Consider the following 12,418-nt stretch of genomic DNA (forward strand, 5'->3'; position numbering starts at 1 on the left):
ATGCATTGGAGAAGGAAATGGCAACCCACTCCAGTGTTCTTGCCTGGAGAATCCCAGGGACGGGGGAGCCTGGTGGGCTGCTGTCTATGGGGTCGCACAGAGTCGGACACGACTGAAGTGACTTAGCAGCAGCAGCAGCAAATGTCAACCATTTGGCGGGGGCTGCAGATTTCAGCTGTCCCGAGTGCAATCCCACTGAACCCTGTATTTCTGTTTACTGCACCCCTCCTTCATCTGCCTGATCCAACGTTATTTTTATTTTACCCAACCCCAGCCCCCCTGAGGTTCATCCTCATTTGTTTCCCAGGTTTCTACATGTGTGTGAAGTCGCTCAGTCATGTCCAACTCTTTGCGACCCCATGGGCTGTAGCCTACCAGGCTCCTCCGTCCGTGGGATTCCCCAGTCAAGAATACTGGAGTGGGTAGCTATTTCCTTCTCCAGGGGGTCTTCCCGCCCCAGGGATCGAACCCGGGTCTCCTGCATTGCAGGCAGACGCTTTACCCTCTGAGCCACCAAGGAAGCCCGGGCTTGTGTAGGTTAGCTGAATCTCATCCATCTCATCTCTTGACAGTTTATCCTTGATACTTCTTTTTCTGGGGTCTGCCTGGACTTGAGTCTGTTAATAGGTCAGTAGCAGAGGTAGGTGGTGGACCACCAGCATCCTTCTACAAGGCAGCCGGGGGCGCTAGGCAGACCCGCCCTTCACCGGAGCCTGTCCATGTCTCTCGTGTCCCTGGATCCTTCCATCCCTGACCATCCCATTTAAAAAGCCGTCCTTTCCTCCAAAACCAATTACCGTCAGCCTTCCCGGCTCTCCCGTCTGCGCCGTGCCCATCACCTTCCATCACACTGTGTAGCTTACTTACTTATTCTCTTCCAGCTAGAGTGTAAGTTCCTTGAGGACTGGGATTTTATTCTGTCCAGGCTCGAGCCTTTCTCGTGTCGGGAAGAGTGCCTGTGTGTGGCAGTGGATCGTCAGCTCTGGCCGTGCGTGTTTGTGGAACGACTGACTGATCAGCTTACCCATTCTTTTGTGTATTCACCCCGCAGAGGGGTGAGTGCAGGGCCCAGCAGTAACAGTGAGCGGTAGGGCTTTCGGAGTGAACGATGGCTGGGTAGTCTAGTGAGTGAGTGAGAGAGAGAGACGGCCTGAGATGGTTTCCCAAGCAGATGATCACCACATTTTGCAGGGTTCAGAGACCACGCTGGGAGAAGCCTTTAGTCTAAGGGCGCTAGGAAGCCCCAGGAGTCTTTGGAGCCTCAGAGTGAGAGAATTTTTTATTTTTAAAGTTCACCATGTCCGTGGTTTGGAGAGGAGGCTTGGGAAGGCGCGCTCGGTGGCAGGGAAGCTCACCAGAAGACGGACTTTCAGTCCCTTGAAGAAGACCCAGCATCGGGCGCAGCCTCCGCCGTCTTCCCCGGCCTTTGTCCGCTGGCTCCCGCCCTGACCCTCAGGGCGGCCAGCGCCACGGGCTTGCTGTGGGGCTCCTGCTGGCGCAGGGGCGGCTCCAGTGAGAGCCCCCCGCTCCTGTTCTAGTGGCGGAGTCAAGAGCAGACTCACACGGGCCAGGGGTCACTCCATGGACCCCAGTGTGTGGAGAGTAATAAGCAAGCTTTGTTTTACCCAGTGCAGTGCATCTTAGGACGTTTCAGTCACTTAACAAATTTCCGAACTGTCTTTACTGATCCAGCTTGCTTGATCCCACTGTATTTAACACTTCAGAAACAAGCTTGTAACATTCTGTATTTTAATATAAATATTCATTCATGGAGTCTATAGATATCCTAAGTTGTAGCAATTTTAACTTTCAATCTCTTTTTATGGTCCATCATAATAATTAAGTCATGCTCTATAAAAACATCATGAACAGCTAATATATAATATAAAGCCATGTATATTCATGAGTATGTGACAAACTAAGGAATTTTAATTTTTTTATGTTTAATTATGCCTCTTTTTTTTATTCAAAGTATCAAGATACAAATATGCAAGGAGTTGTGTATGAACTAAACAGCTATATAGAACAACGGCTGGATACAGGAGGGGACAACCAGCTACTCCTCTATGAATTGAGTAGCATCATCAAAATTGGTAAGGGAATGTTTTATGTTCCTCCTAGTAGAAAGATTATACCAAAGTAAATTAAATGATGTTCTCTTCACTGATGACATGTAGGCATAGACATCATTCTTTTTTGGTTGATACCTATATTATATTGGTTATTCAGTATTATAAATGCCATTTGTCTATTTTGAAATGCTTTAAAATTAAATATGTCTCAAATTTTAAAAATATTTTCTAATAACTCTGATATTTAAACTTTGACCAGTATATTATTACATAGTACATTGCTATGTGCCTTTGAGAATGTCACATCTTAAAAAACAGAAATAGCTAATGAAAAGAAATGAAAATATTCTACGTATGTAATTCAGTAAAACCATAAGTTATTTAGTTCAGTTTACTGTATGAGAATTAATTATGCTAACAAATCCATTCGAAAGACTCATATTTGAAGCCTCACCTTAGAGAATTCGTACATGTTATATTCTTCCATTGAGATTAGTTTCTTCCTTTTCTGTTACTTTGGCAGCCACAAAAGCTGATGGATTTGCACTGTATTTCCTTGGAGAGTGCAATAACGTAAGTATCTAAATTTAGATTTAGGTGGTCTAGATAAGAGGATGTTATAAGCTTTAAAATTATGTTACAAACAACAAATGTATCATAATTAAGTACTTTAAGCAGCATTTTCTATTTTGTTTCTGTATGTGGTGATTACCAGTTGAGTATTTTACCAACATGGTGACATTTAGTCCTTAAAATCTTAACATTTTTTTTATTGTTTTGGTTTGGTTTGCGGTGTGCTATTTCATGAGTGGCGTTTCTAGACTCACTGTTCTGTACAGAAGTTGTTTCATCACTGTGGGCTGGAGTGTCGGGGGCAGTCTATGCCGTTTTCTGCACGCAATCTGCGGTAGAAGCAAATGAGAGCTGGGGTTTTCTGTGAGTTTTGTAGACTCTGTGAAGCTCACTCTGAGAAGCGCTGGGACGGAGTTGCTGCGTCTGGATTCCTGAGCTGTGGCCGGTGACTCGGGCTGCCCTGTGGCTGGAGCGCTCAGGAGTGCCCGGTCCACCCGTCGGCAGAACAGGCTGGACGCTGTGTTTCTGGACTGACTCACTCACAGCGCCGTCTGCTCTCTTAGGCACTTTCAAAAGGATTTCAGGACACTCAGTTACTGGCATTTGATTTTTTTCTTGTGGTGTTAACACACATGTAACATTTTAGAAAAATACTCTGAGCCAGCAACACTTAGCTTCATAGGTTAAGTGAATAAAACTCAGTTATAACATTATTTTTGCAGACTTTTCCTCTGTATTTCTTGTGTGTTGGGCCTTGTTCTTTGAGATTTGGTAGGCATTTTTGCAGTGTGATACTTGTTTTGTGAGTAAGCAAAATGCATGCTATTTATATTCTATAGTGTTAATAGGAATAGAGACACAGTATTCTGATATTTTTAGCAGTGTTCATGAATAGTAGAGTAGTCCAAACCGTGAAAGTCACTGCGCAGACGTCCTTACTGGCTGGAGGGCCCGACTCCTAACTGACCTCTGCATCTGCACACCCCTTGCTCCTCTTGTGTGAGGATGATCTGTGTTGCAAGATTAAAAGCTCTTTAGGATAAGGACCGCTCCTTATCCCTTTCCGTATACACCTGTATTCTCTCTTGTTTTCTTTCACATAAGCAGTCGGCAAGAGGGTTTATTAAATAGAATTATTCAGATATTACTCCTACTTGTAAATGCTTTCCATTTTACATACTGGTAGTATTTTAAAAATGATGAAGCTACTGAAATAACGAATAGATTTCTGTCCTAGTCCTTCTAAAAATTTTTTTCCAAAATTTGAAATTTTTTGTTTAAAAACCAAGACTTCTTTTAAAAAAATAGTGTATGATCTACAATATATTTTCTAACACTTTTTAATTGAAGGATACTTGCTTTAGAGAATGTTGTGGGTTTCTGTCATGTCGACAAGAATCAGCCATGGGCGCACGCCTGCCCCTCCCTCCCAGGCCTCCCTCGCATCTTCCTCCTCACCCTGCGGCCCTTTGCAGAGCCCCTGTTCGAGTTCCCTGGGTCCCGCAGCAGATCCCCACCGGCTGGCTGTTTTACACACGGACTTGTGAATTTCTGTTTCTCTCTGCACGCGTCCCCCCTTCTCCCTCCTCTCCTGCCCCCGCGTCCATAGGTCTGCCCTCTATGTCTGTTTCTCCATTGCTGCCCTGAGAATAAATCCACCAGTGCCATCTGTCCAGATCCCACATATATGTGTCAGTGTACAATATTCCTCTTTCTCTTTCTGACTTCCTTCACTCTGTATAATGGGCCCTAGTTTCGTCCACCTCATTAGAACAGATTCAAATGTGTTCCTTTTTACGGCTGAGTAGTATTCCATTGTGTATATGTACCCCAGTTTCTTTATCCATCCATCTGTCGATGGACATCTAGGTTGTAAATGTAGATGTGAATGTAGCTGTAGCTGTAAATGTAGATGTAAAAAATTACAGTAATTTTCGTGATTTCTGGTATGCATATTATCGTGTAACTAACCACAGCAGTCCACGTCTTATCACTCCTTCCCTGACGTCTCCACACAATCCGCAGGGATGGTCCACAGCAGCTGTGTTTGTATCATGACCCTTGACCTTCAGTCACAGCTGTTTGTGACCCAGGCTGGGGCCAGTAGATTTGCTGCCGACCCCTGGGTTGTGGACTCAGCGTTCTGGCTGTTCTGCCTGGAAAGAAATGACACGAGCCCTCGGCTGAGGCGCAGCTGCCCCGGGGGCTGGCCCTCTTCTGCTCGGTGTGGAGGACATCGGGAAGGAGGGGAGAGCTGGTCTGCGGAGGTGGGAAGGGCAGACGACTGCGATCCTGGTCCTCTGTGCAGGAGCCTCTAACGGAGCCTCGCTCGGAGCCGGGATTTAGGTTCCCAGGCCGCCTGCTCTTAATCACTTGGCTATACTTCTCTACCCTGTTGTTGCAGACTTCTGCCTGATTGTGATTTATAAAAAGCTTTTGTAGCTCGAATATCCCAAATGTAATTCTGTTGTGGTTTAGTTGCTCAGCTGTGTCCGACTCTTTGCAACCCCGTTGACTATAGCCCACCAGGCTCCTCCGTCCATGGGATTCTCCAGGCAAAAGTGCTGGAGTGGGTTGCCATTTCTTTCTCCAGGGCATCTTCCCAACCCAGGGATGGACCCCGGGTCTCCTGTGCTGGGAGCGATCTGCATTGCTGACTGAGCCACCAGGGAAACCCCTAAAATGTAATTCTGCATGTATCTCATCCTTTCACTTTTACTTAACATTCACTTTGTAACTTAATTGAGGGATTGGCAATGTCTTCTCCGGCTTTAGTTGGCGCCTCATTCTAAACCCCTAAGGTCAATTGATTTACTCTACCTGGTTCTCTCCAGGCTGATGGAGTCTTTACTCCTTTCTCCCCGACATCTCAGGGACCAAGGGTATCCTGTTTGTTAGCACAGCCCTCGGAGGAGCAGGATACAGAGCAAAACGGCAGCCTTTCCTCACCTTCCGAAGTCAGCTTCCACTCTGCTGTGCTTTCTTAATGTCAGATCCTGCTTCATAGAATTGAGCTGAACCTGTAATTGGGTGTTTATCTGTGCCTTGTTTGATTACTTGCTTATCCAGTTTTCTCTCCAGCATATAAGCGTCACAAAGGCAGAGACCTTTCTCCCTGGGAGGATACTTTTAGGGGATAATGACTGTGTTCTTCTCCCGTAAGTCATATTATTCCTTTGGCCCCTTTCAATGGATATTCTTGAGGCTGTTCCCTTCCCGTTCTATTTCTAGAGATGTGTACTTGTTTTTGCCATTCACCGAAGGTACCACCCCTTGAAGTCTATTTTGATTAACTCGTATGGCTGAGATTTTCTTCCCGACCACTGAGTGGTGTGGATTCAAGCCTCACATCCACACGATGTGCAGTCATTGCTTCTCAGATGAGATTTTTATTTTCTCTGCAGCAATAAACTCAGGGTATTCTGGTTCCCTTCACCCCCTTGCAGCTGTTAAGTGTCTGCACTCTTCAGACTGAGATGAGCCCATAGCCCTGGGCTGGTCCTGCCCCCGTGGGGGTCTCCTATTAGACTTCCCAGCAGTGGGGTCTCAGGCTTTACCTCTGGTCCCCTGTTAGCCATGTGACTCTGCTGAGTTTGGTACAGTTGACCCTCGAACAAATCCACATGTCACTTTATTGCCGGCCTTCAGAATCCACAAGTCCACATCTGCACATTCAGTCGGTCTTGGGTGTACAGTGCTACTGTGGCATTTATTGAATGAGATCTGCATGTAAGTGGATCCACACAGATCAAACCCATGTTCTTCAAGGGTCAACTCTGTATCTAGGCTTTAGTTGATGCTCTCAAGAAAAAAAAGAAAATTCGAATTTGCTCACCTCCCAGAGTCCCTTTGTCTACTCCCTTTTAGATTTCTTTGGATCCTTCCAATCTTCTCAGCCCAGCAATGCCTTATAAAATATTTGTGAAATGTTCTTTATCCAGCCTTTAAACAATTTTACAATGTTTTTTTCAGGAGTGTCAAATTATCTAATCTGCCATATTGCTTGCAACAGATGTTGACATACTTCTAAAATGTAAACTAACTGTATGAAATAAAGTAAAACATTTTGCACAGATGAGGAGATACATGTATATTTTCTTGTATTTCTTCCTTTGTACATGAAAGACAACATATTACAGATATTTATCAATGTTTTTAAAACTTGTCTCTGGATTTTGAATCATAGTTAGAAAGTATTTTTAGTGACTTACTTTCAAAACAAAATGTATATTCTTTAGTGACAAAATTATAATAATGCAACCCAAATAGACTGCAATAAAAATTTTAGTCTTGATATCAATAAATATTAGTACAAGGATTAAGACAGACATGGCATGGACTAAGTCATTCTTTTAAGAGTATTGATTTCTTTTTTCACCAATGAGAATCAGTAGAAATAATTTAATTTCTGAAATTGATGCATTGAAAAATATAGCTTAAATAATATTTAAATACATCAAAAGTTATACTGGTAGAATTTAAAACCAACATTCATATTACCAGAGAGAAAAAAAAAATTAAAACACAGAAAGTGTAGGAGATGGTAGAAAACAACTTAAATGGTATGAAAATACTAAAAATAAAACATTAAATGTGATTATTGAACTCATTTCGAAGCTAATTTAAGAGACAGTAAAACAATAGAGTGGAAAATAGCAAATTATGAGAGCATACTTACAAATGTGAAAATGTAGGTAAAATGGACAGTTTTTGAGGAAAATATAAATTGTTCCATTTGATCCAAATGATGATAGAAAAGCAATAGACCAGTAAGCGGAAGGAATTCAACGCAGTGTTGGAATGATGCTGGGGTTTTTTTAAGCCAGTCGGACACTGGCGGTGGTTTTGAGCACCAGCGTTGCTCAGGCCATCATTCGCTCTGGGACATGGTGGGTGATGAACCAGAGCTCACGCTCAACTGGAGACAGCCCTCCAGAAGAGGGAATGCCTGGCTGCCCGCACTGTTCCAAAGCTTGGGAAGAGAAGGAAAGCTCCCCAGTTAGTTGTTCAGTTTTCCAAAGAGTTTTGATTCTGGAGTTGGATTGTGTGATTTCCAATTCGCTACTTTGGGATTTTGACAATATTCTCAAACCTTCTGAATCTTAGTTTGACCTCCATTGGTTAAGCATTAGGTCACGCATGCCGTTTAACAAACCATTTTAGACGCCAGCGATATACCAAAAGCTGTGTTGAATTTACTGAGCCTACAAATAAATAAAAATCATCCCTGTCCTCAAAGAATGTACAGTCAGTAGGAGAAATGAAGAAATCCACAGTTCGTTATACTGCATGATGACACGCGGGCAGAGAGGAAGCAGGGTGCTCCGGGACCCCACCTTTGATTGGCTGGTAGGGTCTGGGGTTGGTAGCGTTGAAATGAGCTTGGATGGCGAGCTCTGTTGGAACAGAGCTTAGGAGACCTCTCCCTTAGTAGATAAGAAGGGAAAAGGAAGGAGGAAGCAGTCTGGGAGAAATCTAGAGAAAGAAGCTTTTTTGTGTTCTGACCAATGCCAGTGTCTGGCGCATAGCATGTACAGCGTGCTCTTGAAATACTTGTTGGGCAAAACTGATTTTTCCATGATTAAGATTTTTTGCTTAATACCTAGTCACATACTTCAGTTATTATGTAACATACTTTATAATGTTCTAATATAGGTTTTTAAAATATTATCTATGAGTAGTTTGTGAAAGCTGAAAAAATTTGTGATCTCTAATTATTTGTCAAACTTTATAATTCATAACGTAAGTTCATAGATAGCTTTTTATGGATTAGTTTAGAGTAGCAGTGTGACTTGATCAATGCACAGTGAACTTTATTTTTTTTTTTCCATTTATTTTTATTAGTTGGAGGCTAATTACTTTACAATATTGTAGTGGTTTTTGCCATACATTGACATGAATCAGCAATGGATTTACATGTGTTCCCCATCCCGATCCCCCCTCCCGCCTCCCTCTCCATCCTATCCCTCTTTAGTAAGAATTATGCAAACAAAGTTAAGGATCTGGCTCACATTCCAGGGAAGTTGGGGCTAGTAGCTCCTGCCCTCTGCACGGAGCGAAATTCTTTTACTCTCCAGCGCCATCTAGTGTCTCCAAGAAAAATAGCTTGATGATAAGCCAAAGTGTTTCCAAACTTCACCTGTTGTGAGTTGAAGCCTTAACGTAAAAGTGGAGTTGCCGTGAATACACTGAACTTTGAATTATGTATGGGAAAGATGAGAGCAGATGTTTGCCACGTAAAGCAGACATCTCTTTAGTTGATGTCAGTGAATCAGTTTCCCAACCTGTTTTTTAATAATGTGCAGTAGTCTAGTGTATGGTTCTTTCTCCACTGAACCTATTTCTAAAAATTTGATTTTTTAAAATAACTTGAATGCTTTTTTATTTGTTCATTGCGTCAGCTTAGTCATTATGACTACTGTTACCAATCTCCTTTAGTTTAAATGGCTTAACTTTAGAAATATTTTTGGAAATGTACTGTTACCACAAAAATATTGAATAGTTCATCATGAGTTTCTTTGAAATAAGGAAAAAACTAGCTTATGCCCCGCCACTGCCTGGCGTCAGGACTGATTTCCAGCCCTGTGGCCAGTCTCCTGGCTGGCGTTGGGAGGTGAAGGGCCTTGTCTAGGCCCCCGGCAGAGCTGTCAGCTGCAGTGACCAGCAGGTCGGGGGCCAGGTGCACACCCTGATGCGTGAAGCTCTTCTTGAAAGGGTAGGGCTGGCTGAGATTCGAAGCTTTGAACCTTTCCTTTGTTTTTGATTTTCATACAGCTTTCCATCTCTAGCCTCTAAAAATTTATGCTAATAAAAGTTTTCATAGATTTATACAACATTAAAGCAGAAATTGATTTTAGAGACTCATCTTAACACGGGATGTTATTGATTATGAATGTATGCATAATCGCCTTAATATATTTAATATGTGATATTTGGTGAAAGTTATCACTCATCTTCATGTGAAAATAAATAATGAGTATAATCTTTTTTCATCTTATTAATTTGAACATCCCAGTCAAATTCTTATGTCAAAATTCATAAGAACTGACATGGGGGTGTGGGAAGTACAAACCTTGGGGTGTAAGATAGGCTTCCAAGGATATGTTTTATTACAATATGGAAAATATAGCCAACAGTTTGTAATAACTTTAAATTGGAAGTAAACTTTAAGTATTGTATTGAAGTTCTTTAAAAATAAATCTTTAAAAAACTCATAATGATTGATTTTGAAAAATAAAGTCCTTGCTTCTTTTTTCCATTTCTTTATAAAAACTTTTTTCCACCCATAAGTTGTTAATGCATTAGTGCAGGACCTTCATCAATGAAAAATGCAAAAGGTGTCTTATAAATTATGATTATTTTGCAACATGAAGAACCAAAGCAAGACTTGGCTTACCAGATCACAGCATGTACTATAAATTACAGTAATTAAAACAGTGTGGTAGAAAAATAAACCAAGTGGTACAGAATTGAGAGTTCAGAAACAGACCCAAGTGTACTTGAGGATTTATGTGATGAAAGTGGCAGTTCAGCCAGTAGGAAAAAGAAGGCTCTTCAACCTGTAACTGTCTTTTTGATTATTTCTGTGGAGTGAGTTAAGGTAGATTTAACAAACTTTTCTCTATTCCTGAATACCTGTAATATTCAGCCTCTAGCTTGCAGGTTTGTTTTTGACATTTTCTGTTTGCAGTAATAACTGCCCACTAGCCCGATCAACCTCAGAGATCACGTACAACATGCCGTTACCGAACACACACTCCAGATGAATCTGAAAATGATGATTTAATCAGGAATGATGCCAGGAAGGGAGCTGTGGCACAGGGGGACTGTATGGAGTTAAAAAAACGCCGCCCAAAAGAGGAGGGAGCTTCTAGTACAGAGGAGAGACACTGAAGCTGTGAAAGCGCCAAAACAAGCGTCTGACCAGGTCGGCCCTCTCTTTCCCTGCATACGACGGGGACTTTCGGCCTCCACAGGACAAGTTACTTTTTTGTTAGCACTTGCCCTCAGTTCTCATTTGTAAGCATTTCTATTTGATAAATGTGAACAAAAATCGTAATCAAATTAGTAAAACAAGTACAAAGTCCCCACGGTAAAGAATAATTTGATTTCTGATAATTATTTTCCACGAGAAGTTTTCCACATTGTCAGGTAATTGAAGGATTTCTAAATCATTTGTTTTCAGCAAGTCTAGTATGTGGAGAAGGCAATGGCACCCCACTCCAGTGCTCTTGCCTGGAAAATCCCATGGACGGAGGAGCCTGGCAGGCTGCAGCCCATGGGGTCGCGAAGAGTCGGACATGGCTGAGCGACTTCGCTTTCACTTTTCACTTTCATGCATTGGAGAAGGAAATGGCAACCCACTCCAGTGTTCTTGCCTGGAGCATCCCAGGGATGGGGTCGCACAGAGTCGGACACGACTGAAGTGACTCAGCAGCAGCAGCAGCAGTATGCAAAGTAGCTTGCCGTATTCCCACGGTGCATTATTTGCTTGCCTGTTTCTTGTACATCGTCTAGAAAGTCTACATAGAGGCAATAAATGTTTATATTAAAAAACTGATATAATAATACAGGACCATATAAGCTATTTCGTCATTACTGAATTATGAAGCTAGACATAACTTGAAGATATTATTAAATTCAGCCTTAATGGTCTTATAGAAGTCAGCTGGAAGAAGTGTCTGTGGTATATCTTCAAACAACAAACACAGAGTCAACAACCACTAAAAAATATCCAGAGCTTCTGTTGGGAGCTTGCTTTAGCATTTATTTTCTGTTGGTGTCATGGGAACTTCTTTAAAAGTTATCTAAATGACTCGGGTCAATTTAAGTTCATTTCCTGCAGTTCTGACTTTGAGAAGAGAAACATTACTCAGCATCCTTGTAATTAACTTTCTCATAGTTTGAAAAAAATCATTGTCAATTCTGACTTTTATTCAGCCTGCATATACTGTATTTTTTATATTTTTATTGTAGTCATCTCTCTTCCTGTTCTTGGATCATTTTGCTACTCTCCTGTCAATCTTAAGAAAGGGTAACACATTGAATGATATTTTGCAAGATAGATACTAAATCTAATGAAATTCTTATTTCTATGTCACATGTGTATTGGTGCATAATAGATTATAGTAACTATTGTAAAAACAGTGACTGATTTCTACCCACTTTAACAATGCATATGGTCCAATTGTCAATTATCATCACATATGTAGTTAAATTTTTAAAAATCTTTTTAAAGTGTGTAACTTGTATTTAAACATTTTAAGCTTAATACTTTTTAAAAGAAGCAATTTAAAACTGTTTTTCACAGACATTTTACTTAATAGCAAATTACTGCTTACACCCAATCCTAGCTAATGTAGATATACTAATGAATAAAGCTATTTTGAACTTGTAATCTTTAGATAATGGTGACTTAAAGCACATGGGATGAGCCAAGGCTCTGTTTTCCTTCTCTCTGCTCCCAATGATTGAAGTAGCTCAGGTTTATAGGGCTCAATCCCTTGTAAGCTTTTACTGGAAGAAAGAGTTCTTTGGCATTGTGTGTGTGTGTGTGTGTGTGTGTGTGTGCGCGCGCGTGTGTGTTTGTGTTTGTGTGTGCGTGTGCATGTGTGTGTGTGCGCGCGCTCACAAGTGGGCTTAGTCGTGTTTGACTCTTTTGTGACTCTATGGACTTAGCCCGCCATGCTCCTCTGTCCGTGGGATTTCCCAGGTAAGAATACTGGAGTGGGCTGCCATTTCCTCCTCCAAGGGGATCTTCCCAATCCGGGGGC

At 41.8% G+C, this 12,418-nt stretch overlaps 1 protein-coding gene across 8 annotated transcripts in view; it reads left to right on the top strand.

Annotated features, from left to right (window-relative positions):
- The window catches only part of PDE10A (phosphodiesterase 10A), a 545,806-nt gene that overhangs the window by 464,498 nt on the left and 68,890 nt on the right, over positions 1-12,418 (top strand). For all 8 annotated transcript variants that reach the window (XM_070461605.1, XM_070461607.1, XM_070461606.1 and 5 more), the window contains 2 exons: positions 1,973-2,093; positions 2,596-2,645. In XM_070461605.1, coding sequence (XP_070317706.1) covers positions 1,973-2,093; positions 2,596-2,645 — 171 coding nt within the window. The remainder of the gene's footprint in view (positions 1-1,972; positions 2,094-2,595; positions 2,646-12,418) is intronic.

This window comes from Odocoileus virginianus, chromosome 34, assembly GCF_023699985.2.
Source record: "Odocoileus virginianus isolate 20LAN1187 ecotype Illinois chromosome 34, Ovbor_1.2, whole genome shotgun sequence".
Taxonomy (NCBI): domain Eukaryota; kingdom Metazoa; phylum Chordata; class Mammalia; order Artiodactyla; family Cervidae; genus Odocoileus; species Odocoileus virginianus.